The 27,809-nt window shown below is 40.5% G+C and overlaps 1 protein-coding gene across 8 annotated transcripts in view; it reads right to left on the bottom strand.

Moving 5' to 3' along the window:
- Positions 1 to 411: 411 nt before the first annotated feature.
- The window catches only part of MECOM (MDS1 and EVI1 complex locus), a 344,439-nt gene continuing 317,041 nt past the window's right edge, over positions 412 to 27,809 (bottom strand). For 4 of the 8 annotated variants that reach the window (XM_054074319.1, XM_054074321.1, XM_054074324.1 and 1 more), the window contains 10 exons: positions 23,620 to 24,979; positions 21,582 to 21,669; positions 18,688 to 18,714; positions 11,264 to 11,430; positions 9,846 to 9,923; positions 7,969 to 8,138; positions 6,736 to 6,880; positions 3,749 to 3,985; positions 3,018 to 3,204; positions 413 to 2,065 (listed from right to left, as the gene is read on the bottom strand). In XM_054074319.1, coding sequence (XP_053930294.1) covers positions 1,931 to 2,065; positions 3,018 to 3,204; positions 3,749 to 3,985; positions 6,736 to 6,880; positions 7,969 to 8,138; positions 9,846 to 9,923; positions 11,264 to 11,430; positions 18,688 to 18,714; positions 21,582 to 21,669; positions 23,620 to 24,979 — 2,594 coding nt within the window. In that variant the 3' untranslated portion in view covers positions 413 to 1,930. Of the gene's footprint in view, positions 2,066 to 3,017; positions 3,205 to 3,748; positions 3,986 to 6,735; positions 6,881 to 7,968; positions 8,139 to 9,845; positions 9,924 to 11,263; positions 11,431 to 18,687; positions 18,715 to 21,581; positions 21,670 to 23,619; positions 24,980 to 27,809 lie in introns of all 8 variants that reach the window. The other 4 variants (XM_054074322.1, XM_054074323.1, XM_054074326.1 and 1 more) reach the window with 3 other exon arrangements.

Genomic DNA, 27,809 nt, shown 5'->3' with positions numbered 1-27,809 from the left:
AGCCAAGCCTCTGCTTCCCGATGTTGTCCCCGCGACCAGCAGGCAGCTGCATCCCCAGCCCAAGCTCAAGCGCTCAACAGCGTTTGATGGTCATCTTGCACCACTCCATCCTGTAAAAAAAGGGAAAATCCTTTTTTCCCACGGTAGTGTTTTGAACCTTGAAGGACTGAGGACTAACCTAAAACCCTCTGGTGGTGTATTGAGAGACTGGATTGGGTCCTAAACTGCACAATCAAGCCCAAAATGCTTCCGTGCCCCTTCCCCTGGTTGCCCGCATCCTCACGACCCCACAGACACAGCCTTTGGTCCCCAAACTGCAGATGAAATATGTCATTCTTGCCTTGACCCAGACCAAAACAAGACAATAAGGAAAAGGATCCCTTCAATTTGGTAGTCCTTTATTTTTTTTTTTAAGTTGATCCTCCCATAGTAATGTACTGAAATGCGTAACAGTTACATTGTACAAAGCATTTAAAGAAAGTACCTCAACTTGCCGATTATTTCAAAATGAGATTATAAACAAAAGGAAAAATAAATCTGGTCCCTCACTAAAGGTCAAAAAAAAAAAAAAAAACCCCCAAAAATAACTGAATACCTTCCGTTATTTATTTATTTTTTTAAAACATAAATTTGGAACACTTCATCATACAAATAGGATTAACATGAACATAACATCACACAAGCTCGCAGACAACCAGCATAAAATATTGGGTACAGGTTTTTTTTTTTTTTTAATCAGAAGAATCATGCTTTCATGAGGAAATTATAACTGTTTATACAATTGAATCAATTTACTGTATTACAAAAAAAACCTAAGTCGTATCTATTAGTTATTTAGTTCATTAAAAGGCAAAAATAAAATAAAAGAGGAATGTAAGAAAATTTCAAACACTGTTTTGCACTCCCATATACACAGATCAGTTCACCTCACTTTTTTTGAAGTACATAGGTGCCTTACATCGTAACGCAGTGGGGGACTGGAGCAGTGCTGTTTGTTACAGGAACAGTGCCATTTTAATCAACAAACAATTGTTTGCCAACAAATAAATACATGGTACACACAACACAAAGAAGAAATTAGAGGGTAGGGGGGAAAGGAAACAATACAACAAAATAGTGACGTGATTGTCAAAAATTAAAATCTCCTTACAATGATTTGAACTAGTGGTGCTGTCGATGAACGTGGTGTTTTCACGGATTTATCTGGATGATTTATCTTCTTGGAGTAGTGAACATTCATAGTTTACAATATACACAAGCCTCTTATGTATTGTCTCTCAAAGTTCTTTTTTTTTCTTTCTTTTTTTTTCCTTGTTTTTCCTTTTTTTTTAACAATGCAGTTGAGAAGGCAAAAGAATTACGGAGAGAACAAAATACTCCCTGTTACTTCTTTCTACATTTACGATGGATAGTGTGCATTTGATAGAGCTATTTTCTTTCTCTGAGGGGCTAAAATGCATAAAGCTTTAATGAAGAGATTTGTACATAAAAGCAACTGTTCCCAATCCTGTGTCAAACTATCTTATACAAAAAGAAAATCAATTCAGTTCCTACTTTAAAGGAGTGCCCATGTGTATGTCAATGCAGTCTTAACCCTTTTGCCCCTGCCCCTCACAGCCAGATGAACTGGAAGACACTTTTTCCCGGCCCTGGTTTACATAATCCACTGAAACTTTTTTTTTTTTTTTTTTTTTCTGAGTCGCATTGATCCTCCAGAAGTCAGCAGCTGCCTTTGCTGTGCAAAACAAAATATTGAGAATAAATAGTTTCTTTCTTTTTAAAATTATTCAGTTTAAGGTCACCAGACTTTAAATGAGTGACCCTGCAGATTTATAAGGCATTCTGCTCAGCAGTCTTTTAAATAGTCACATATGAAAGAGCCATGCTACTGGTTTGGACTTGGTCCCATTCTCGGTAAGACTTCACAACGTCATACGTGACTGATGGATTGAATGGCGCTGGATTCTGCAGCGGCTCTCGCCATACTGTGCCACATATTGGGAGAATTGTGGGATGCGGAGTGAAGGGAGTCCTTATCGGAAAGGGAGAGCATCATCGCATACGCCTGGATGGGGAAAGAAAAAGGATAAAGAAGTCATGATTCTGTAGCACAGCTCTGAGCTTGGACCTGTGCCACCCCGACACGGTCAGGGCATCATTTAGGCTACAACTGCTATTCTCAACTTATTTTAAAAATATCAAAACGCATTAGGTAAAACCACTGTCAGCCTTTTCACTGACACTTTTGACTCGCTTATAGTAATAATAACGTCCACTTTCATCTGGCTTCACGAAGCTCTGAGAACCTTTGATAGTAGACAAGGTCCTAGAGTCTCCTTTGCTTTCAGATTCTTGGCACAAGGGGCTCTTTTCAAGAGCCTGAAGAATCACATTCTCTCTTGGCTGGTCCTGTATTTTGCCAAATACCAGTCTCCTTTGCTGACCTTTTCTACAAGCACATTCTGCAGTTTTTAAAACAGGAATCTTTTAAAGGGGGTTAAAAGACTCATTTTAATTAATGTTTAAAAAATGCCAAGAAATAGCACTAGGATATCAATCTACCTCTTGCTGTTTTAAAAACATGCTGAGGACATAGAGGCGGTAACATCTAATTGACTATAAAAAAAAAATACCAAAAAATCAAGCCAGCCACAAGATCGAGTCACATCCCTGCATGGCTGCAGCAAAACGCCACGGCACCACTGTGACCGCGCCGGCTGTCTGAAAGCAGAGTGGGACTATTTCTTATCATGGCATTTCAGCAAGTGGCAGACAGGGAAAAAAAAGAAAAAAGAGCAAAAAATTAAGAAAGTCTCCCATTGCCCAGCACAAGAGCACCCCTTCATGCCTTTCTAGCGTGGCGGGAGAGCAGGAGAAGGTCGGGGCAGGCTGAGGTTTGTGGATGTGGAGCACAGCCCTCTCTGATGAAGCTGAAATGACCTTGCCTGCCACACACTAACAGTTTAATCCTACGGGTATTTTGCGACAATAATATTTTAACTGAGTTAAGCTTTTACCTGGGATTTGGATTTCCTGTACAATGGTTGTTTCAGGTCCTCTGGCAGCTGGGAAGTATTGAAAGCTGCCAATTCAGCTTCACTGTATTGATTTTCTTCCATTTTCCTCATCTTCAGACTATCTGTGAAGTGCCTTATGTGGTCCAAAGCCGAAAGCCCAGTCTTATTATACTCCTCCTCCTTATACCTACAAAAAAATGTCCATCAAATGATCCTCTCTGCACTCCATCCTCCTCTCAGATTTAGACATCTGAGCAATTTTTCCTTTTTTTACACTCTTAAACCACCTTGTCCTGTGTAACCTTGATCCTGAAAAAAAAGATATCCCTCTTTCTTTCTTAAAGAGGAGAGAGGGTGGGCAGTCGGAGCAGGGAAGGGGAAGGTCATCTCTCTTCTGGTGTCTCCACAGCCTTTCAAAAGACCATTAAGTGAGACCAAGGTTGGTTTATGGTGCAGATAACGTCTCTCCCATGAATGTTTCCTGTCTCACCCAGAACCCGACAATAGCTCCCTGAGCACAATTATTTTTTCTCATAAGGGCTACAGATTGCATGAAGAGACTGAAAACAGGGCTGGTATTGACCCAAACACAGATGTACGTTGCTATCGTAACTGGGAAGCTGGCTACTTCGAACCAGTTCCCACAGCACACAGTTTGTTGCTGGCACTCTTGTATGGTTTATTGTTTTTATTTCACATATCGGGTACACCAATACTCGGAAGGAACCAACCTGCCAGGGGAAGCTTTGCAGTTCATGTCCAAAGTACTCGTTTCCTCGTAGTCCTCCTCTGGAGTCCCCTCATGCATGTCACTTGTGACAGGCTCTTTGACTGCTTTCCCTGCAATTTCATTCTCTTCATCTTCTTCGTCCATCATTACTTCATCTTCTGCCTCTTCGTCATCCAGCAGATCTGAGTTCTGGCTGGCTGCCATGGCTTTTTCATCTTTAAAGTGGCTGCCATTCATTCTGAAAGTACCGAAACAAACCCAAGCAATAATCGCAAATCAGTTACAAAGGCTCCTCACCAGCAGATTGTTGGAGGCAGACCTGAAAAGGATCTGTCCCGGTAGAATAAAGTGATTTCTGTATTTTATTTCTTGTAGCTTTAGGTGTTTAGGCCATACTGGAGAAAGTTTCACTCAAAAATCAGTGGGACGTTAAAGTACCATTAGCATGGGATTTTCCTGTTATACTGCTAAAACTACTGTTCAAGCAGAGGTATGTTCAGATATCCATTCCAGATTTTCTCACACATTATTTCATCTCATGTTTCCAACCATATATGTAATCTGGGCAACACAAGTCATAGCCTTTTAGCAGAAGCTGCAGGGGCCAAGAAACTCTGAAAATCAGATCCAGTGTTTACAAAAATGAGATCCAATCCTGCATTCAGAGTTCTTAAGTCAAAATTATGTGCATAATTAATTCTGTACACTACCACCCCTTTGGAAGCCATATTACTTCACTGAATGTATGGATACATGGGAATCTAAGGGACTTCAGGTGAAGACCTAAAGAGCAATATTGCTTCAACGCTGAACTATATTATTGACTGATTCGAAGGGTAAGAAGTAACGCAAAGAAAGCTTGTATAGCATTTTAAATGCATTTATTCTTATTAAATGAGTAATCATAAAAATACGCACATGGAAAACCATTTGGTCTACTTGCTGCTATTACGTTGTTCTTTGCTCTCAGACAATGACTACTTTGAACTGCTTCCTATGGGATTTTATCAAGGACATAATAACCATGCTGAAATAGGGGCTTGTATGCTAACAGCCTCAACCCTGTAGGATTCTGAGCCTGTGTAGCTGCATTGTGTCTGCCACATTAAATAAGAACTAAAGAAATTCAGCACCGCCACCGCATCAACGAATGTACGGCCAGAGATACTAGTGGCGCAGAACGGCTGCACTCGGCGGAACCACACGAATGCATGCTACCAGCGTATCTGCTCTGCTGCGTTACGTAGCACGGAGGCCTTGATTCATCTATTGTTCTCATTGTGCAAAAGGTCCCTACTCTTCCAGGAATACAGTTATAAAAATGGAAACTTTATTGTCCGCTCACAGTTTGCTTTAGACTCTATGTGCTTCAAACTGTGCGGGACAATATGGAATACACTAAAAGTCTGAGCAAGATAAGGATGATCCCTAGCAGTGTATTTGGTACTTAGTGTTTGACTTGCTGTTGTGACAGATGTACTTTCTTATGGAGCGTACACAACTGAAAGCTGGTTTCGTATACAACAACAGCATCATTTTCCTAAACATAATAGAGTTTCATCTATTTTCTGAGCAAATTCCATCTGATTATCATGAGTTTAGTACTGCATTTAAAAAAAAAACTAGGGAATGGTCTGTTTATACCACAGTATCAAAAAATCTGAGGCTGTGCAGAGTCAGGAGAGCTGAAGCAGCCACCCCCCCCTCTAAGATAATCAGAGCAGTATCTCTTTATCATCTTTTATTTAAATAGGCAGAAATAAGAAATTGTTGAGCACAGTTTGGGCTGCCAACTTGCTTGTTAAGCTCAATTGAGGCTGCTAGAAATGAAAGGGAGATGGACTACAACCAAAGTAACAAAAGCCATATGATTAAGAAAACAGATTCTCTAATTATGCTTTCAAATGCAGCAATTTGCCAGGGATAAAATATCCATCAAGAGCAGTCTGAAGTGCCAAATTTAGAAAGGAAACACTGCACAACCCAGCAACCTTTTCACTTTGCTGACTTCCTGTCAGAGGACATGTTGAGACCAGATGTGCAAAGAAAAAATCCCAAGCCCTCATTGCCAATCAAGATGGAATGAAATTTGAATATGCATGTAATCACTTAATCCAATACTTTCATGGAAATTGTGTTATGTCCACCATTTTTATCCCCTCAGAAAGGCATCTGGAAATTGAGAAGGCAGTGAAGTTTGTCACCAACAGTAAGAAATTTTTGATGCTGATAGCATAACGCCAATTCAAAAACACAAATAATGCATAACGCAAAACCAGCCTCAAATAAAGATGTATAGCTGATGTGCGTATCCATGCAACAGTCTTCTCTGCTTAGCCATATTTTCACTAGCTGAAAATATTTAGAGGTGGTCTCTCTTCTTCTAGCTCAGAAGAACTGGAACACTCATATACTTAATAAATCTTAATAGGAAATAGTCTCTCACATGCTGGAGCGCTGTGGACTACCAACGCCTACCCACAGCCTCAGACGTTTTGCCAGTCAGCATCTTTCTTGGGATTAAGTTACTTACGGGAAAGGACTTTAATTTAGAATCTTTCATTTGATCCAAGAATTTAGCTTAGTCTACTTTATTAATTACACATTTAAACTGCATTTAAATCGTAAGGCTGTCTACATTTAGCCACAGGATGTATAGTTCACCTGTTCTGCCATGAATGTAAAATGGGGCAATTTTTCAACAGACTGAAATCGATGATGGGAGCTTAAAATTGAGAGCTCCTGATGCAAGGAAAATGCGTCCACAGGTGCATCCTTCTGTCCAGCATCTGTCACCAGGAATATCCTCATGCACGATGGGGAGGGAACCAAGAAGTTTATTTTCATAAAACACAGATGAAAACTGAAGTCAACAAATTGCTAAAATAACTCTGGCTCCAGACATCATCAAAAGTGAAAAATCAGGTTTAATAAGCAAGCAAACCTGCAAGAGTGGAACTTTTTGAATGCAGATCAGTCGCAACTCACCTCTCCTCTGAGTTTCGGGGGGACTGATTATTGTGGTTGCTGTTTCCAATAAAATTCCTAATTTCTGTGAAGTAAGAGTCTTCCTTGTCATCTAGGATTGCCCCCGTGCTTTCCAGTTCTGAGTGAGGTGATGATGTTGCAGTACCTTAAAACAAAATAGAGGACTTCTGTTGTTGCTTCTATATGCTTTTATTATATATTTATATAAATGTAAATTTATATTTATCCACTTAAATCAAATTGAAACTATGCTTAAAACAGGCGAGACCCAGAAAAGTTGGTCACAGTGATCCATCAACTTTGGCCATAAAAGCATTAATTAGAAAGGAAGTAGTGTCCATTGGTGAAGGTGTTTTCCAGCCAAAATGACTGCTCGCATGCTGGGTGCCATTTCCATGGTTTATAATTGCTTTTGCCAAGTATCTATTTCAACAGCTCCTTCCTGTTTCCTTCTAACTTCAACACTGTCAGTCAATACCTGTGTTAGACCAATGGCTGAACTGAGCAAACGGAACTTCATTTTAGCTACTAATTATGCAGATTTGCTTAAAATATGGAGCAGCCATTGACACGATCACCCAGGTTCATTAGCACTGAGAGACCAATGACAGATATTTTTTGTGCAGCGAGGAAAAGACAGCTCTGCATTCACTGCAGGTACCTGGTTATTTGCAGTGGAGGTAAATGTAGACTGAAGAGACCGCAGAGTTTTCATTAAACCCTGCAGACATCTAAACCAGCCCAATGACATCTACTACCTGCCGCTGCCGGATGGTGACCAATTTGCTTTGGGTCTTGGGAGGCACCATTACCTCCATAATAGCTAGTGCGAATATTTTAGAGGGTGCCAAGAAAATCTTTTAGAGTGCCCCCAGAGACTCTGTATCTAGGAACGCTATTGAGAGCCAAGTGACTGTGGAGATGGGATTAAACCAATTTTCCCAGTCTGTTCTCAAAATGCTATGGTTGGATTAATTAAAACCAAAAGAAAAGACATCATCCAGTGGTACTAAGTTATACAAGGGTAGAGTTTATGCAGGGATTTTCAAAGCACTTTAAATGTCAGCAGAGCTTAGGCACTTACATATTTTCCAAAACCCCACTCATCAGAGCAGACAGCGCAGAGCAACGTGTGCCTATTGACACTCAGTAGGATTGAAAGTGAACGTGAGGTCCCTGTATTAAACACTGGCGGTGCACAGGGCATGCTGGAGAGGGAAAAGGCATACATACCAGACATGTTCCCATTCTCATGCTTTTTTAGATGTCTGTCAAGATTGGTTTGTTGACCAAAACACCTGTCACACAAGTGACACTTGAATGGCTTCTCTTTATTGTGGATGTTACGGACATGCCTCTGCAGGTTAGAGGATATGCTAAAGGACCTGTCACAGTATTTGCACCTAAAAAAACAAAACCAAGTGGGTAAAAAAGGGTTTGTTAGTAGCTGGAAACATAAAATTTGTCCTAAGAGACATGAAGCGCCTTTTGGGCTCAGCTTCAGCACCTAACTGTAGTTCCTTGATTCCTATTGAAGCAAAGCTCTCCCTAAAATCATGACAAGTTTTGGCTAAATAACTGGAGAGCTCTGCTCTTGGAATGGAGACATCACTTCTATGGTGGTTTATTTAGTTTTAATTCACATTAGGCTTTATATTTTAAATACTGCCTTTAGGAATAAGCACAATATTTCAGAGTTAATGGCATCACATTAGCTAGGATAATTGATTCTCATGTTTTTAAAACTGTTGCACGCAAAGTTGGGAAGTTTGAAAACAGTAGAGCAGTAACTCTATTGTTTCATGTGCTGCCAATACAATACAATTAAACACTTTTGGAAAAAACATGAAACAGATCTCTTCTAGTGCTCAAATAAGGTAAAAAGGGCTATTTCTTTTCCTATTCTAAATTATACTGTGTGATTAAATCTTTTCTTGAGGAATTAGCTTGCTCGATTGCTAATCCCAGAGGAAATTTGGTTATCTTGCAAAAACCAGCAATAAACAATCCCAACCTTTAATACTGTGCCAATGTGAGTAGTTTAGTCTATCACTCTGGTACCAGAGGCATCAATTTTCATACTCTCTAGTGATTTAGAACCCCTAAAGCCTTTACTGTATTGCTCTTTAAGCCATTACTAAGTCATACTATAACTATTCCAAATTCTCTGGCTGGCGACTAGCCAACAGTCTTCACCACTTTAGTTTTTCAATCTTTTACTTCTCTCGTGCTTCTCTTATGCTTGTCAATGATGTCAAATTATTATTTTTTAAGTGCTGAAATCACCCATTATGCTACTAATTGCTCATGGCTTTTATGTAGTGGACGAGCATAACATGCATGAAGACCTTTCTTCAATAAAATTAGATGTGAATCTCATTTCCCAAAGGGACTAGAGGCAAAACCCGTATTGTTTCCTCACAAACAATGAGCTTACTCTGCTCTTAACAGCTCATAAAATGAAGAAATTGGTGCATTTGTTTTACTGGAACATGAACTGGCTTCTTTCCAGTCAATTTAAATTAGTCTTCCATTTTGAACAAGGTGAAGCTTCTATACACATTTCTGCATGTGACTGTATTGGATACAGTATCACATACATACTCTTATCAACGAGAGAGCTCACCTACATGGGTTTCAGTTAAGCAGACCTCCAAAAGGACCTAGATTAGGCAGGTATCAAATAAAGACAGTAACGTCTTTGAAGCCAGGATCCTTCTGAAAACGGATGATTGATGCAACACCCAAATTTAGGCTGCGTATAATCCTGAAGAGCTCTTACAAAAAAACATTTTCAAAAGGGAAAATGTGACCATGAGCCCTATTAAAAATGACTTCAACCTTGCTGGTTAGGAAGTGCCAGCAAGGCAAAGGCAAGACTTGAGGATGGTATCTGGGCTAAACAGGACCAAAACCTTGCCCCATCTCTGCAGCCTGAACGCTGAATATCAGCATTGAATCCACAAAGCCCTGTTTGGCACCAAATGCAATGACAAGTCATCAGTACTGATAAGCAAGTGCTGGAGCTTGCCAAGCAAGGCTGTTGAACACTCATTCCCTTCCTTCATTCATTTGATCACATCACAGACACAGGTAAGGGGTCACAGTACCTATAGGGCTGCTCTCCAGTGTGCGTCCTCAGGTGACGTGTTAGGTTTGCAGATCTTGGGAAAATCTTGCCACAGTATCTGTGATAAGAAAAAGTCTGATAAGACAATGCCATCCTCAATGGGTTTGTCCCAGTTTGAGCTGGACTAGATGCATAGACCAAACTGAATCATTAACATACGGTACTATTGGCATTGCTTCAGTGTAACAACATTTCAACAAAAACATTCAGCAAATGTAAGTGATTGAGACACACGCATGGAAGAATGAAACTGGAATTCCTGGCATCAACCAGTTTTTCTTGTGCATGAGCAAGGGATATATGAAAACATATCAGTTTTAAAGATAACCCAAAATTTCTAAGCTCACTTGGTGATTATCTGTCACATTCAGATTAGGAATCAAGAGAGTCTGTTATTAAAGTCTTGGATTTCTGCCTCCATGTAAGCAAATTTCAAACCTTTCAACCAATTCTACATGTCAGTAAACATGACATCATTCTGTGTATTGAATAGGATCAGAGCAGACAAGACTCAAAAGACCTAATCCATCAAGGTATGTTTCTATAACAACATGTCTTGAAAGAAGGTGACATGTTTCCCAAAAGATCACATAAACCGATACGCCAGTGTCAAACGCCTGCGCATTCTGGAGATGATATAGAGACCTAAATAATGCAATTTAAAAACCGTTCTCCAAATTCAATAATATGTCCCATGAATAACAATGGGAAAAAAAAATTATCATGAGACCTCCCTCACTCTTCAAGAAACATATTAATATGTAGTTTATAATTGGCCCAGTTCTATTAATGACATTCATCCCACTTTTGCATGGGGACTAAGCATGTGCACAGCGCTCTCTCAGTGAACGAGGATGGTGGTTGCTCCATGTGACAGCTTCAAAGATTGCACCCCTTCATTTTTAATATCTCATTTATTTTTTTATAATGTGATGTATAAGCCCTCAAAATGCCCACACAGCTAATTCTACTTTCCTCAACAAAGCTCCTATTCATTTTGGTCGCACGTTCAATGACTATCTTCATTGTATTTCTTTTTTTTAAGCCTGTACACATAAGTCCTAATAAGTCATGTATTTTACCACTGATCCCTTCAGATATTAAAACCAGAAGCCTGAGAAGAAATGTCTGTAGTTTATGATCAAAAAAATCAATAATGAAAGCACACTTGTGCATATGAAAGTGATGAGAAAATTTGGAAAAAAGAATTGTTTATGTAATAGTTTCCACCTCATTTATCAAACTGGTATGATACTAAGAAAACACTTTGTTCCACAACACCAGAACTTTAATAAGAACCCCAAAGCGAAATGTTTTCCACGTTTTGTTGGACACTGTGCAAGCAGGGGGGATTCTTGGGAGCCCAGGATGGCAGCGCGAGATGGTTTGGGGGGTTACCTGCAGGTGTAGCGCTCCTTGCCCTTCCGCAGCAGGGTCTCAGGCAGGGTGCTCGGTGGTGCACGGAAGTTAAACATGGATGGCACCGACTGGATCAGCTCGTTGGCCTCTGGTTTCAGGGTACTAAAGCTCTCCAGCTTTTCAGCCATGTTTTCTATAGCTGACATCTGCAACAGAAGATAGCACAGAACCAATCATGGTGAATACTTCTTCAGCTTTCTGACCTCACTGGAAACCCAAGATACAAAGACCATACACTGCCAAGAGAAAAAAACCAAAAAGCTGGGAGGGGGGAAGCAAATGTAGAGTTGCAGTCTCAAAAATGATGGGGTCTATTAAGCAAGGTGGTGGCCACAATGTTTTCCCACTTGGAACAATGCCCCTAAGTGCTACAACAGGGTGCTTTTTCTCCACAAGGCCAGTACATAGCAGAACGCCTTGCCCTCAGTGCTATAGTGGAAAGCTGCTTCCACAGAAAATCTAAATTAGCCAGTATTTGTTTCCTCTTATTTTTAAGCCTCAGCTTCTATAAAATTCCAGTTTATGCAGTGATGCTTTGTAGGTGCATGCCAATGAGCATATGCAGCCCATTTACCAAAACTATGGGCCATTTTTCATCAAAACAACAGACAAATAGAGAGCCCAACAATAACTGAATTCTTACTGTTTGGTGTTAATTTTTTTTTACAGGATTTGCAGAGGACAAATATTGCAGAGGAAATGTTATAAACACTCTAGCTCAACCAAGGGCTGCAACAAGTCAGATCCAGAGCAGCTCTGTCAATGTCTCAGCCACATCCAACCATTCTGTCCAGTCTTCTTGCACATCACAGTCAAAGACCACGAGACAAATCCATAAGAAATGAGGCTTTAGTGGGTTTGGTACTGTGTGTTTACATTACCTGTTAACTGCCTAACCTATTTTTCTACAACCTTTTAATATAACCCTATGTACTTTGTGATGTCTCCACTCTTGGTTAGTTGTCTGTAATTTTCAGCGAATGGGGATTAAATAACTCCTGGAGAATGGTTTCCTTTCATATGTCTGAAACTGACCATGAAAACCTAGTCCAAAACCTCAAACTTTGTCACTTAGAGTTGGAGATTGCTGGTGAGCCTACTGACAAGTAAGGGTAACCATCCACAAACAAATGAAAAAAAGAAAGAAACCCAAGATCTCACCTACAGAGCATAAAAACTACAGCATGAGCCCTGTGCAACGTAATGAAGGAGGAAATCATACGAAAGACAAGATGCTGAACGCTCCTCAACTGAGGCCATTCTTCAAAATACATACGACATTGTTCAGATTGTTGAGATTTTAAAACTTTGTTTTAATGGGAAAAACTGCACATTGGGTTTTGTTGTTGCTTTTTTTTTTTTTTTTTTAAATTTTACTTTAATGGGCAGAATTGCACGTTTGTCTCCTGAAATGACTATTCACGTGCCGGTTAGCTCTGGCTTTGGGTTGGCTTTGCTCCCCTCGCCGCCCCCCCCCATCCTTTTAGCCTGCAGCCTGCCCTCTCATTTCATGCTCAGATTCCTAATGCCGAGTACAAATTGCAATGTACAGGGTACCACTGCCAATTTGCCAAATGTCTTTCATCAAACGCAGTGCAAAAAAAAAAGAAAAAAAAAATCTCAGAGGAAAGTCAAGATACATTTACTTGTCAGGCAACAAATGTGAAAGCATTGCAAGGCAGTAGGGGCTGTAAGCTCTGGGGTTTGATTCATAATCACTCAGCTGCTAAAACATTCTCCACAGATGCAAGTGGACAGCACATTTGTCAATATGAAGGATTCTGACATGTACTGATCACAGGCGTGAGATATGTAATGATGATGCTGCTGGGAGAGGAGGTAATTCTCTCTCAGCACCAAGATGTCATTATCAACCCATACAACTCAACATTACCATATATTTATTTTTCATACGACTTCATCTTTTTCTTCAGTCAAAATTGATTCTTAAAGCTTTTACAACAGCCTTTCCATCGACTTTAATTCCTTCTAATTATTCCATGCAAGAATTCATCCACCTATTTTGTAACAGCGGAAAAGAAATGGTTTGAATGAAAAATGACCTCTGGCCTTCAGGCTGATTAGCAGTGACAGGACAGTGCATGGGTTACAATAGCACATATTTATGGTGAAGAATAATAAGGGCACTCAGAATTATAATAAATGCTTTATTTATGTATATTTAATATTCAAGTCAGTTTCATTATCTAGTGGTTTTAAATCATTTTTGGATCACCATTTCTCATGTACATGGTCCCCTATAGTAATATTTTAAGGCAGCTACTTTCTCCTTTACATTTAAAATGGCTTAGTCATGCTTATATTTTTAAATTCTTATGTCCAGGATTTTGCAGAGAAAAAATTGAGACTGATTCTTCTGTAATATATGGTGATACAGATCAGCGCCACTTCTAACGCTGCCTCCAGGATTACATCAGTTCCAAAATAGGTATGAAATCAGCATCTAATCTTAAATCCCTCATTCAGAGGAAACACAAGCACTTCCAATTATTTTAAAGTATTACTCGCTTTCCAAAAATAAGTTACTCACCATAAGAATGGCTATTGTGTTTGTTGTGTTATTGGATTTTTTTTTTAAAGACTGATCTATGTAGTTAGTTACCTGGTATGATTTATATTTTTCAAGAAATACATCAGCAACAACGGGAAGTGCTCAGCCCTGAGTCCTGGCTGATACAAGTTGGTGGCACTTTATCGCTGTCAGTGAAATTATAGCAGTTACTATCTGCTGAAGACAGGGCTCACTAGAACCAAAACTGGGGCAGTTTTTTTAAGAAGTTATGGAGCGTTGTGGTTCTCGGTGAGTTCAGGATGTACTTCCCTATCACGAGACAGGCACCTGGACAGCACGGGTTTCTTAAGAGCCCATGAAATCCTGCCAGACCAGCCCCACACAAGCTCTCTATTACTTTATGTGCAGGTAGACAGTCCCCGCTCATCGGTCTACTTGCAAAATATAAACTGAGTAATATGAAATCCAGGGTTTGGCACACCAAGGACTAACTCAGGCACCAAAACCAAGCAGGAATTATAAACCTGCAACACATGCTTTCTGGCAGCCAGTACCCTGGTTTCAAGCAGTGGCCCCAAGGGACGCGTAAGAGGGCGGGCAAGGGACAGACCTCCTCCCCAGTGTCTTCTGTCACGCACCAGCAATGAGAGGTGCAAGAGCCTTAATTGGAGGCTGCATCTCCATTCCGGGTGAACAGCCATTGGTGGCTGCAGTTCCCATTCATTTGGCTAAACCCTTTTTGAATCCATTTATATTTTTGTCAAGGAGAGTTCACCAATTTAATTAGGTGCATATGAAAAGATACTGGCTTTTGTTCCGTCTAAGCCTTTTGCCTGACAATTCAGCTGAGTGCCCCTCGTTTTTAGTAAAAACTAATGAATAACCATTTCTCATTCAGGTTCTGCTCACCATTCACCACCTCATAGAACTGGGGCACAGCTCCGGCAGGCATTTCTTACCCAAGCTTAAAAAATCAAAATCTACTTAGTCTCTTTTTGTATGGAAGCTGTTCCCTACCTCTGATCATCATTGTTGCACTTTTCTGTGTCTTTTCTAATTCTACTACATCCTTTTTGAGAAGGACTTCAGCTGTATTCAAGACCTGAAGGCAGTATAACATAATGATGTTTTCAATTCCTTTCTGGTAAGTGCTCAGATGATATTTTCATAAAACTATCAACTTCAAGATCTTTTTCCTGATTGAAATGAGTCAAGAGTCACACTGTCCCCTTGGTATTACTAGGTACTCACTGACATTGAGTTTTATTGCTGGTTTAATCCCAGGTGACTCAGCTTTCTGTGAATTTTATGCAAAATCTTCGTAGTCAGCTTTTGGATTTAGCTATTCTCAATAAACAGTTGCGAGCTCTGCTCTTTGCCTGGTCAACCTTCTTCCTATGCCATTTACAGACATATGGCACAGTTCAGAGTCCAGTGACATCCCTAGGTGGACTCACTGATGATCTTCAACGACTGCAAAACCCACTAACTTGTTCTTAGCCTTTTTTACCAAGGTTTATGCTTTGGTTTGGGTTTTTTTGGGGACTAATTATTAACTGAGGGCATGATTTTCCCTTTTCCACAATGAAACTCCCTCTTCTAAGCTGAAACACAACTGAAGAAGCTCTCACTCCTTCAAAACACCGTTATGGCTGATTGCAAAGCAAGACTTGCCTCCATAAGGAGCTGTGCTGACCATGGAGATGCTATTGGTCAGCAATCCACCAAACTCCTGCAGCAAGCTGTTAGCAATAGCATCTGTCCTTGGAGGTTAGGTGGGTGCTTGTAGCCACTTCGTCTGTCTGGGCATGGGCACTGGGGACCACCAGAGAGGCAAGCATGCAGCACAAGCCACCAGGCAGCACTTTCAGGAGAGGTCTGCACCCCAGCTGAGCACTCAAGGGCTGTGGATATCCCTGAACAGGGTATGGTGAGGAAGGCACCGCTTGACCCCAAGGATGGGATTAGCGTAATTGCCAAGTCCAGGGAGAAAGCTCTTTGAGGAGGTAGAAGAGTGAGAAGATCTTATTACTTATTTTACATACAGCTATTACCTTATGGACAAGTTATGTCTGCTCCTAATCTGAGATCAGTGAATGACAGTATTTTATATAGAACAGTAACTTTTGATTTACATATATAAGAGTTGTTGATTCTATCTGCGTCCAGATGTCTGGAAAAGGAAGCAGCTTTCCCCCACCTCCCTCCTGCTCCCTGAGAGGCTATTAACCTCCTACTGACGCAAACTAATATGCAGTCACAATTCCCCAGCTCCGACTCAAAAATGCAGACATTACCATAATCGGCTAAAACAAGTATTTATAAACATTTCAACAGGCAAGATATCATCAGCAAGGGCCTTGAATATTTGTCTTAAAATTTATTAACCAACAGAAGAAAAAAGTGGCATAAATAAAGCAAAGGTTTGTTGTTGCTGCTTTTTAAGAATAACCTGATGATATGAAATAATCTAGCAGAAAATGTCATGAAATACATGACCTCATGTTTTACAAACGCGACTCCTTCACTGCTATTATCGCAAAAACAACTGACTTTATGGCTGTAACTCATGGGAAAAAAAATGTTCAAATGTTTGCTTTCTATTTTTACTAGTGTTATTTAGAGAAATCTTGAAAACTCAACTACTAAAGCGCAGGATTTCTTCCTACTCAGTTCAAGTTATAATGCTTTCTCTAAAGTCTATGACCTGTGAATTTGTTGTCTTGAAACTGTATGTATTTGGACATACAGACATGGAACTTGGCTGAGCTGTACTCACGTTCAAGAGAACTATCACACATGGCTGAGCTTTATGAAGTAGCAGCAAGAAACTCCTGCTGATCTGCCATATAGTTCCCGAATATCTCTATCTGTATTAATGCAGGCGGTGGGGATTTAGCTAATCTAAGAGTGCATGGCATCCTAAAATAAGCCCAGTAAAATAAAAGCTTTGTCAATGCACTCACCAAATTTCTTTTCATTTATTTGTGAAATTAATTTAATTATTTACAATGATTCTACATAAAGCTATTGCACATGAAGTCTGAACCTCTTTTTAGCAACCTCCTCTTATTGGGACCAGAAGGGGATGGAGAAGTCTACAGACTAAATAAATCATGATCCACTCAAGAGAGGGTGTTGCCCATTGATTTGCACTATAGGGTTCCTGCCAAACAAAATGAAAAACAATCTGAAATAATCTTGAAATATATGGCACATGCAACTGTGAATTGAGATATAAAGGCTCATGTGACACATTCAAATCTCTGAAGAAGAAGATTCATCCATGAATCAGCATCCTGCTCCAGGCACTTTATGCCTTGAATACCTACTTCTGCTGCAGCTGCTCAAATCACTAGCATGGCCAGGACACATACACTCACAAAAAAAGCACAGGATGATGGAAATTTGAGGACCAAGCCAATGTCAAGGAAAGCAGACAGAAGAAAAGAAACTGCACCAGGTTTTTTGACTTCCCACATATGCAGAGTCACTTTTGTGAGAGCAGGGGATTCAGGGTACCCTGGCCAAATCACAACCCCTACTATGGCTCCTTTGCGTGCAACACTGAATTCCCTCTAGCGCAAACAAAGTGTTTGGGAACCACCTCTTGTGCTTTCCAAGTCTGGCATCTAAGCCTACCTCCCCTCTGTTGTGCTCTTTCTGCGTCTATGGGAGCTCTCAAGAGCCCTTTGGTGCCTGCGTAGCTCCTTTTATCTCTGAACACTAGTGCATCTTTTGCAGCTGCATAAAGCATCACTTCACAGGAGGAAAATGGGATAAAGAGCCATGTGTATGCAAAGCAAAGGTCCCTCGCTGCTTTTGAAGCATTCCATCGATAGCATGAGGAGAGCAGGGCTAAGTGCCAGTCTGCAGTGGCAGCACCTTTGAGGGCTCCTGCACTACCCCCATTTAGAGATGCAAGTAGGAAAGAGTACATGAAGATCTTGGACCTCATTTTGCGAAAATCTGGCTCCATCTTGTGAAATTAGTCCATGTCTCACAGCGAGTGATGAGCGAGAGTGAGTCAGGACTTGAGCCACAACTGGCTGGCTCCAGCTCTCCCCTCCAAAGCCCGAAGGTTGGGAAAAAATCCGGGACAAGGATTTATGGGTTCAGTGCTGCAGCTGAGGAGCCAGCAATGCAAGAGCAAAACACGTTGTTATTTGAGTTGCATCTGCAGAAGCAGTTGCTGTGGCTCTTTTTTAATTCCATGAACAATTTAGACATATTAAAAATAACATTTTATAAAAATAGAAGAGCAAGCTCAAATTTATCACATAGTACTAAAAGTACAATTCCTGTTCTCACACGGGGGAAGATGCAAGTATACACACAGGACAAATTTGACCCAAACATGACAAATAACTGGGTGTTTTATTTCTGCTTTAAGCACAGCAATGGGTAATTAAGCTCAAAATTTAAAAGCTATTAAAGTGACTAACTTTCACTACAGTCAGTGAGAGACAGAAACACGAAGTCTTCTGCAGCTCTGTATTTTAATGTCTCAAATGCAGCTTAAATATTTATAACTATTGCAATCTAACAAGATTGCAGCCTGAGAATTTCACTGCAACCTCTGAAGGAAACGCTTGGAATAATTTCAGTTAAGTATAAACAAAGACTGCATTTTGAAACCCTCACTAAGGTAAAGCTCCCATTGCCTTCACTAAACAAAACCAGCAGGATTAGGTAGGTAAAAATAAAGCTAATTTGAAAATAAGAGGATATTTATCTCCTACAGCTACAACACACTGTAGGAAAGCATGGCATGCTCTGTAATCGAATGGTAAGTTATCCTTCATATTGTATTTTTCTTAGGCAATTTATTTCACGAAGATTAAATCAAAAATATAAGCAATGAACTTACCCAAATTCTTTGATCAGGCAATTGGAACTGGGAGCAAAATTGAAACAAAAACAACACATTATTCCTGCATTGGAGCCCTCATTACAATCAATCTACTAATTAAGATTTTATTTAAAGATACTACTTAAAATATTACTCTGAATTATTTGTTGCATCAGGGTATTCTCTCCCTAAAAATGCAATTTTTATAACACCAAATTATTATGAAACACCATTAAAAGATCTAATTTTTATAGCTTTTGGGCCACTGCCACAGGGACGACTTTTGTTTAGGCAGGGATAGGGCAAGGACTGCAGCATTTCTATCTTTAATCTCTACTTCAGAAACCTAATTTAAAGATCCAACTGCTAGTAGGTGTTTTATCCAGCTAAAAAAAATAAATTCTCATTTCATCAGATGGCATTTCAGAAATAAATTCACTAACAGAAACACAAATTTGTAGGACATAAAACAATAATTTTGTTCATATTTTACATAGCTAAATCCTGCCAGCAGAAAACGAAAACTTGCAGTGCACTCCACACCTGTACTTTTACAGGGGTGAACAGGACTATAAAGGAAAAACAGCTTTTCTGCAAGCCGTTCCCCAGTCCTCTATAAATACTAAGCCAATTTCTGCCTTTACAAACAGGAGACTCCTTTCTATTAAAGTCAGCAAGCAAGCAGATTCTGGCATTAACTCTTTTGACAGGATGTGTGATGGTGGTTTATGTTTTTTTACAATGTATTAAAGAGTGTACGTTACACTCATAACCTTTGTACCCATCCATCTCACACCAAGTTAAAGACGTTATCCTTAGCAGCCAGGTAAGCGATAAAACAAAAGCCAGTCTTTACCATTGATTTTTTTTTCTCTTGCACAATGATAAATGTGGAGGAACGGGCAAAACGCTGTAATGAGCATATTTGTGCCTTCCCATGCATGTGTTCAGCAACATGGGTGCACAAGTAGCCCTCCCTCCTGCCAGAGGGTGCTGGATCTCAGCTGGTACCATGGTAGGGAGGTGGCATCTGACACCTCCTGCTCACACTGATGCATTTGGTGACCATACTGCGACCTTCCTCGGTTAACCAATCCTCTGTGAATAAGCACAAAGGGTGAAATCCCAACATCCTACCCACTAATGGCAAAACGTCCAATGTCTCCATTTCAACTGCATGCCTACATCATCCTCAGCTAACTATTAACTTTACTCCACCTCCTCACCTAATTCAAAGTCATAGGACACTATGCAGAAAAGTATCCAACTCCTTCCCCACCCAACACAGCCAAACTCATCATGGTGCATTCTACCCAAACCGCCTCCTTTCACACCCACCACACTACCTACCACCCTCAACAGACCAACCACTGCAAAACCTTCAGAGCTCCTCGATTCCAACTTCACTAAACAACATTGATTTACATCTTCTGAAAAGCTAGCTAGGTCTAAGCAAAATAATAGTGTTTCTTCTATCGATAAAGTACCTAAAATGCCCTCATAAAAATAATTTACTAGTAGTTACAGATGCTTAGTTGCTCTAACAGAATCACTCACTCGATGGAGAGGAACCAGCCTGATTTCACACCAGGGGACACAAAGATTGTGCTCCTGTTTGCATCTTTGTGCATTAGTACTATGTGCTATGAAATTGGAATTTTCACTCATTGCTTTGCAACTTGGGCAAACAAGGTAACTCAGCAAGAGGTGCTGAGTAGCTATTAAAACATGTACACCACTTCCTTTAGGCATCAGAACTGAGATGTGGTGTTTTTCTGCACTCTGTCACGCGTACAATAGCATTATGTTTGTGCATCTGCAACTATATATGCCATCAGTTGCTCTTCCCAGTTCTCCAGAAGTCCCACATTTCAGAATATATTCAATACCACTTAGGACATAACAACTGTTGCCTTCATTGAAAAAAAAAGAAACCCAACCCCTAAGCTGCAGCAGATTATTTTATGGTTTGCCCAGGAATCAGAGAAAGATGAACCAGAGACAGTAGCTCTTGATTGCATGCTTAAAATTCAAGATGTATGGGGTATCATTACTAGGATGAAACAGCCCGTACTCAGCAAAGGGTTCAAATTTGCAAATACCACAAGAGCATTTATTTCAGGTATAATTTTTAACCCAAATTTTTAGCAAAATCTCCTTGAGGAAGGAGGATGAGGAGAAAATGAGGGTGCAGTGCTGTTAAAGAAAAGCAACATATAATTCGCACACAGGTCCTCTTTCTCTACTTTATACACATTGAAGTTTTTACACTGTTTCAGGGACACCTTGTTAAATTTTTGTTATTCAGCAAGTACGCAGCGTGATTACAGGACGCGAATGAGACAGCAGCCCTCTCGTAGCACATCCTCATGCATGGAGAAGCAAGGATCCTACAAGTCACTGCACACACTACAGCCTACAATTCCTACCTAAAAGAGATGGAGCATTTGCATCATGAGACTTGAAAGCATTGGGTGAAAGATTTTATCTCTTTTCTGGGAGTCCTTAAATATTGACAACTGGGATGCTAAGCCGCACCGGTCCTACTTTGAATCTACAATGCCTTCTTGTCATCAATACTGGCTCCACCGCAACAACCCAGAGCACAGAAGAGTGCTAAAGAAGGCATAGGTAGTGCAAGAGTTGGTAGCTGCACTACGGTTTTGGAGGAACACGCTTCTAAAATGTACATGCAGTTTGAATCTGGCTTCCTCTATAATCAAAACATGTTGTTTCATCTGCAAAACATCAAGAAGCTCAGAACAATGCTTATGCTTTTACACCACAATGGTACAGCAAAAACTTTTTGTTTTAGGAAATCCAAAAATTACTAAGACTGCATTCATTTCTCTGCACCTGCTTTGAAGCATCAACAGGCTTGTTTACAACATCAAAATTCCCAAAATACTTACTTGTGGATGAAACAAGAATCCCGGGGAAGGTCTCAAGTATTTCTCTTTTAAAGCTTCCAGTGGGTCAGTTAACTTTCTTTTTTCTACTCTGTAAATGTTAAAATTAGATTTGCTTGTGATGAATCAGTCTCAGATATTAATAATTATACAGCTACTCATGTTTAAAATAGTCAAGTATACATCATGTAATTTGTTTCTCAGAGATAACGGTAACAGATAAGGAAGTACAGTCAACTCTCGGTTCCCGCATGCAACGCACTATAGCGGGTGAGGGCAGTGAATCGCCATTAAAGGGAGATTATACCATTTACCCAGGAAATAATCCCATTTCAAAGGACTGGTAACAATTATAGTAGGAACCAATGACTAACTACTGAGCACTTTTATGAAGAAATGAGGCAACCGAGAGTGCTCTCCACTCAGAGAAGAGGAATTTAAGGCAACAGGAGCCTTGATCAATGGGTCCCTTCTCGTCTGCCCATGCAAGACATCGCGGCCAGCATCCTGGAAACCTTTCCTTGAGCACGGCCGTGCACATCAGTGCGAGAAAGGCAGGCTTCTAGGCATGCACTGAAGCTGATATGCCAGCAGCAAAGGTTGTGATCAACTCGTGGGCATTTAGACAGAGAAATGCTGCAAGAATAATTCAGAAGCAGTTTTGCTTCTGAATTCTAATTCATGAGGGTTTTGCTTTTTTTCTTACTGATGTATACAGTTTATGGGACAAATCCTGTTGTCCATACGTAGGTGTAACTGACAGCAAAGGAAAACTCAGTAACAGATGGTCTCATGTTACACTGCCAGAATTTGTACAGATTTCATTACTTTGTAATGCAGGACCATAAACCATGGATCATTATTTCCACTGCTTCAGGCATTTAAAATTAATATGATGCCAAGAAAACCTATGGTCTAATACAGATATCAATCTAGCATGAATAAAACCATCTCGGTAAATAGTTATCATATCCTGTTTCTTCATAATGCATACCTGTTGTCGTATGCAAGAGCATTTTCCAGAAGCTTTGCCCACAGCATTTCTTTTTTAGATAAAGTAATAAATTAAAATCATTTACATGGCAGTAACTTTTTTTTTTTTTTTAACAATAGGCTGTAAAGTCAGTCATTTATAAGACAGAAAAATATTTTTATGGCTAATATTTCTCTAAACTAATTTAGATGCATGACTTTGACTGGTTATAGATACACAAGCAGGAAGGCAAAGGGCAAAAAGGGGCTGACATGCACAGGACACAGGTGAAACCCAGATGCCAGTGAGATCCATCTCAGCACTACTGGGAAACATCAAGGGCTCAGGATTTTACCACTGGTTTTTAAAACTTCACCTCATGGCCAGTGTCTGCTTGTGCACACACTGAAGAGAATGACAAGGGTCCCACTGATTTCATAGGGCAGATCAGATTAACTAGTCCATTGGTTAGGCTTTGTACAAGGACACTTCACCCTCAATTATATTAATAAAACGCCCAGATAAATCAACCTGTTGCTCAAATCAGTGCAAAAAAAAAGGCAGAAATCACAATTTCCAAACTTTTTATACACCTTAGGGTAATTTGCTTGTTTGTTTCATTTATGAGATACTTCTACTTAATTCGGAACTAAAAAGGCACTCTGGTGAGATGCTCCCGAATTTTCAGGGGAAGACAAGAGGCAGAGGGAAGTCAAGGCAAGTGGGTAGCATTTCGGAAGAAAAGGAATTTAGGGCAAACCTATGATGTCAAATGCACAGTGAATAAACAAACAGTCAATACCGATCCCATTAGTTTCTGGGTAAGAGAATACATTCAGCTTCTGCATGTCAAGCTGTGCAGGTTAAACTGACTCACTGCAAGGAGGGCAGTGATGAAGACTTGCTAATTGCAGCATCACCGGCCCCAGGGTTTGCTCTGAGCAGCTCAGACACCTCCAGGGATAGTGGGATGGGAACAGGGTCGTCCTGCATCTGCGGGCAGGTGGCCCCAAGCAGACCCAACTGCCTGTCCCAAAGGATGCCAAAAGGCAGCAAATAGTCCATTACCTGTAAATGGGATCCATAAAGAATGGGGTGGGCCTGGCGTGCTGCAAGGAGGACTCTGAAGCTTTCCTTTGCTCGAGGTCACCTTTCTTTTCTCCAAAGACGTGGTTTTTCCGAGGCTCGGCTTGTTTTGTGCTGCTGGCTCGACTTCTGCTGCCCATGCTGAGATCTAGAGGCTGGTCTTGGCTTGCTGCAGAGGGGGCTGCTGGCTTTGAGGGTATGGGGGTAAGTGGCTTCTCCTCCTTACGCTTTATGGTGAGGTCAAAGGGAGACTCAGAGCTTCCCTTAGGTATCTTCTTTATTTCACTGGGTGATTGGGGCTCCACTTTCAAGGGTAACGGTCTCAAGTCTCTATCAGGAAATGGATACATTGATTGAGAGAATGCTGGAAAAAATGGGAGGGGAAACATGGAAGGGTAAGGTAAGGCTCCGACTTTTTTGTCTTGCAGCCCCACAAGTCCTGTTGAACCAAAGTACTTTTCAGCAATAGAAGCAATAGCCTTTATAGAATCATTCACCGCTCCTGACACCGCAGTCTGCTCCTCTAAGGATGGTGAGAAAATGGAATGATTGCTGTGGTCTTTCTTATTATTTATTGAAGCCAGGCTCTGCAGAGAGCTTACTTTGTCTTTGAATATTTTACCATTTTCTTTAAATTTCTCTTTCTCACTTTCAATGTCACTTTCCAGATCAGAGCCCGAGGTGGTTTCCAGGTCACTGCCACTGGGGGTACTGACATCGTCAAGGTCAAGGTCACTACTCTCTGACTGGTCACTGAGTTTCTCATGCGGCCTCTCTTCAGAGGACCTCTCTGGTTGAAGCTCCACTGGCTTATTCTCCCCTACTGATGGTTGCTTATTTAGTGCCTTCAAAATATCCTGGGTGGCTGGCAGTATCTGAGGATTTGTCATGAGGGGACTTTGACTTTTGTTTGTCTGATCTGTGCTCGGTAGTCCTTTAACAGGAGAACTAGTAGGTAGCAAAGGTGGCCTGTGGTACAAGCCTGAAGGAAACAGACCAGGGAAGCTAAAAGAAAATCCAGGAGCTGTTGGAAAGGTAAGACCAGCAGGATGCCTATTGGCTCCAAAATAGTCAGCAAGGCCCGGATTTGCATGATTCATATTAACCATGGACGTTTTATCCATAGCTGGGGTTCCAGGAAGTGAAATGCCTTGGCCAAAAAATCCTCCTGCTGCAAAATGGTTCTTGCCCTCACAAAATCTCCTGTGTTTATTTAAGGAAGACGTAGTGCTGAACATTTGTCCACAGTCTTTGCACTTGATTTGGGTTCTGCAATCAGCATGCATGCGCTTATGACGACAAAGGTTTGAAAACTGAGTATAGGATTTATGGCAGACCTCACCTGTATGTAAACAACAACAACAACATATCTCAGGCTTTGTCATAATTGCCCCCACCCTCAAAATTTTTCAAATAACACCATTTTTTTACCCGCCAAATGTCAATTAGGAGCTGTAAGGAGAAGTCTGGGTGCACAAATGTACAAAAATCTATTGTATTCTTCCAAAGCAAGGCATCCAAGCAGACAAATGTCTCAAGACAGCACCAAAACCCGCTCCAACAAACAAGAAAAAGTCTGAAATCACTAAAAGACAAAGTTTCCTTGTTTGCTTTTTGCATTGCACAACGTTGCATGTTCGGTACAGGCATTAGCACCCAGAGCCCTGCCAAGAGCCACAGCTCGGTGCTGTAACATTGCATTACCCCGCAGTGCTTCTGCACGAGTGAGCACTTATGTATTCAAAGAACATCCATTTACGTTACTATTCACACGTGGAAAGTTAGTCATTTAAACAAATACTTTCAGGACTGTACAAGAGATAGACAGAGCTGCCTCACAGAGCTTTCAGTCTGCAAGATCACACAGGGAAAGAAGTAGACAACCAGGTATTTCCGAGTGCATAACCTTAATAACAAACAATAATTTTTTTGCTCTTACAATTAAGAATTCAATGCCATGAAAGTCCAAGCTAGAGTCTGAGTAACCTCATATGGCACCTCATATGTCCAAAGCATTTCTATTCAACAATGCATAAAGTCTCTAAAGGTTCCTGGGATGCTGTAACTCTAAATCCCATTTCTTAATATCTTTACTAGACTTAATATTGCCTATTTGTGTCTTGCACATGAAAAAATACACTAGATTTCAACAACAATTTCCTTTAATAATGTGGCTGTATTTATTTGCACATCTGATGCTCAAAACAGCTTCTCCCACAGAGGGCAGATCTAGCTTGCAACACTTGGCACATCCAAGCACAGCTTCCAGCGACCATTTTTAGTAGCAGGTGCTCAAAGTGGTCCCAGTGGTGCAGAATGAGACACTATAAAGAGTAAATCATGTCGTTCAAGTGAATGGGATTTTGCAGATCCCTGATTTTCTGGCTGCTGCAAACCTTAGGGAGCAAACTGGGGCCACAACCAAGTTATAGGTCTTAAAATGTGGTTTGGAAGAGTATAATGCTCAACTCCCCAGTGTCTCTTTATGTCCCCTTTTGGCATCCTTTGGATGAGCAGGGGCACTGGGCAAGTCCCAAGGCTGCACTATGTCTTGTGCTCTTCATCATGCTAAAATTTGTCCGTACCTCTACACTAGCTCGTTTCTAACAGTATCAGCTCCAGTCTTGTTTAAAAACAAGGCAACAGCATTATCAGTAAGCAGCGTTATCCCTCTGTAATAAATCCATTTTTTTTTCTAGACAGGAAAAAGCATGTGGCCACTTTATTTTTATTTAATTTGTGTTATATCATAAGCTCTCATCTTTCACACATCAAAGCCACACAACAATACACATTGTGTATTCTGAGGCCTTTTTAACAATCATTTTCATGATTTGAGACAGACTGACATAATTTACAATGGCTCTATTTTAAGCCTGCAAAGGAAACTGAATTGAATGTATCCCATCCTGCACTCTTGGTTCCCATGAACTGCAATCACGTCCTCTAACTTCCACTCGCACCGGGGCCTGCGCTAACCTTCCTGCTCCTCTGAATATCTGCCCTTGAGAAACTTGACCACTTGTTGTCATCTCTTAACTGTTTACCTCTTCAGCAGGCTGCTTCATATCTCAGCAACAATGCTCCTATTGTTCCAGGGCCTGATCCTGACTGATCCACCCCTGTTCCCGTCCCACTGACATCCCTGGGACAATTCATGGGGTAAAGAGTGCAGAATTAGGCCCAAGCACAGGAAATTTGCAATGCGGTAATTCAGGAAGAATGTTTGTTGCTGTGTATCAGTTACTGTTCCTGCTGGTAATCTTCATTCACAAGGAAAGGCAAGAAAGAAAAGAGAGAAAATAAAAAATAAAATTTAAAAAAAAAAAAAAGAAGTAAAAATGTTTATGAGAAAGGAAAAGGAGAGACAATGAAGAGAAAAAGAGGGCAGGAGAAGAGCAGAGAGGAAAAGAGAAAACTTATTCTAGTTCTTCGAAAACGTTTGGTTTTCTCTGGATAAGTACTTTCTGCTTCTTTTTTTCTGAAAATATTTTATTTGCCTATTTACCACAGAACTACTTTTTACTTAATGTAGAACTATTTGTTGTTTATTTGTTGCAGCTCTGTTTATTCTGCTATTTACTCCTATTTTAGGCCTAAATGCAGGCATAAGGTTTCTGCTCTCACAAACAAAAGTACCTCCTTACTTCAGGGTACAGAATCAGGCCCCTTATCATCACTGTTAAGGCCTTACACAAAAACCTACCCCTGCTCTCATCACGTTGATTACAGAAACCAAAATTAAGCTGATCAAAATGTTACAATTTGAGTGATGTATCCATAGGTCTGCTTAAGCTGTCCGGGATATTGTGGGCCAGCTCCTCTCCTTGTGTAAAGCAGGATAACTAGCAACGCTGCCAGAGTTCTGCCTAATGTACAGCAGCAGAGCATCAGACCATACCATATATATTTTTCCAGAAAACATTTACAAGGCTAGTCTACTGTATAATTAAAAACAAAACACCTTTCGTGAACTTTTGATCTTCTACCAGGCTGTGCTGATGGCCTGCTTCTTATTTATATGACTGTATTAAAGATAATGCTTTCCTCAGGTAGGCTAGAGTGGCGAGCAGGTGAAAGGGGTCTATCGGCACAGATTTGGTCTTCCTAAAGTTTGAGAAGTTCTCCCTTAAGGAATATCAATACATTATTACAATATTATTCTCCATTAG

This window comes from Cuculus canorus, chromosome 9, assembly GCF_017976375.1.
Source record: "Cuculus canorus isolate bCucCan1 chromosome 9, bCucCan1.pri, whole genome shotgun sequence".
Classification (NCBI taxonomy): domain Eukaryota; kingdom Metazoa; phylum Chordata; class Aves; order Cuculiformes; family Cuculidae; genus Cuculus; species Cuculus canorus.
Note: the sequence above shows the minus strand (reverse complement) of the source record. Positions and strands in the feature narration are given on the sequence as shown.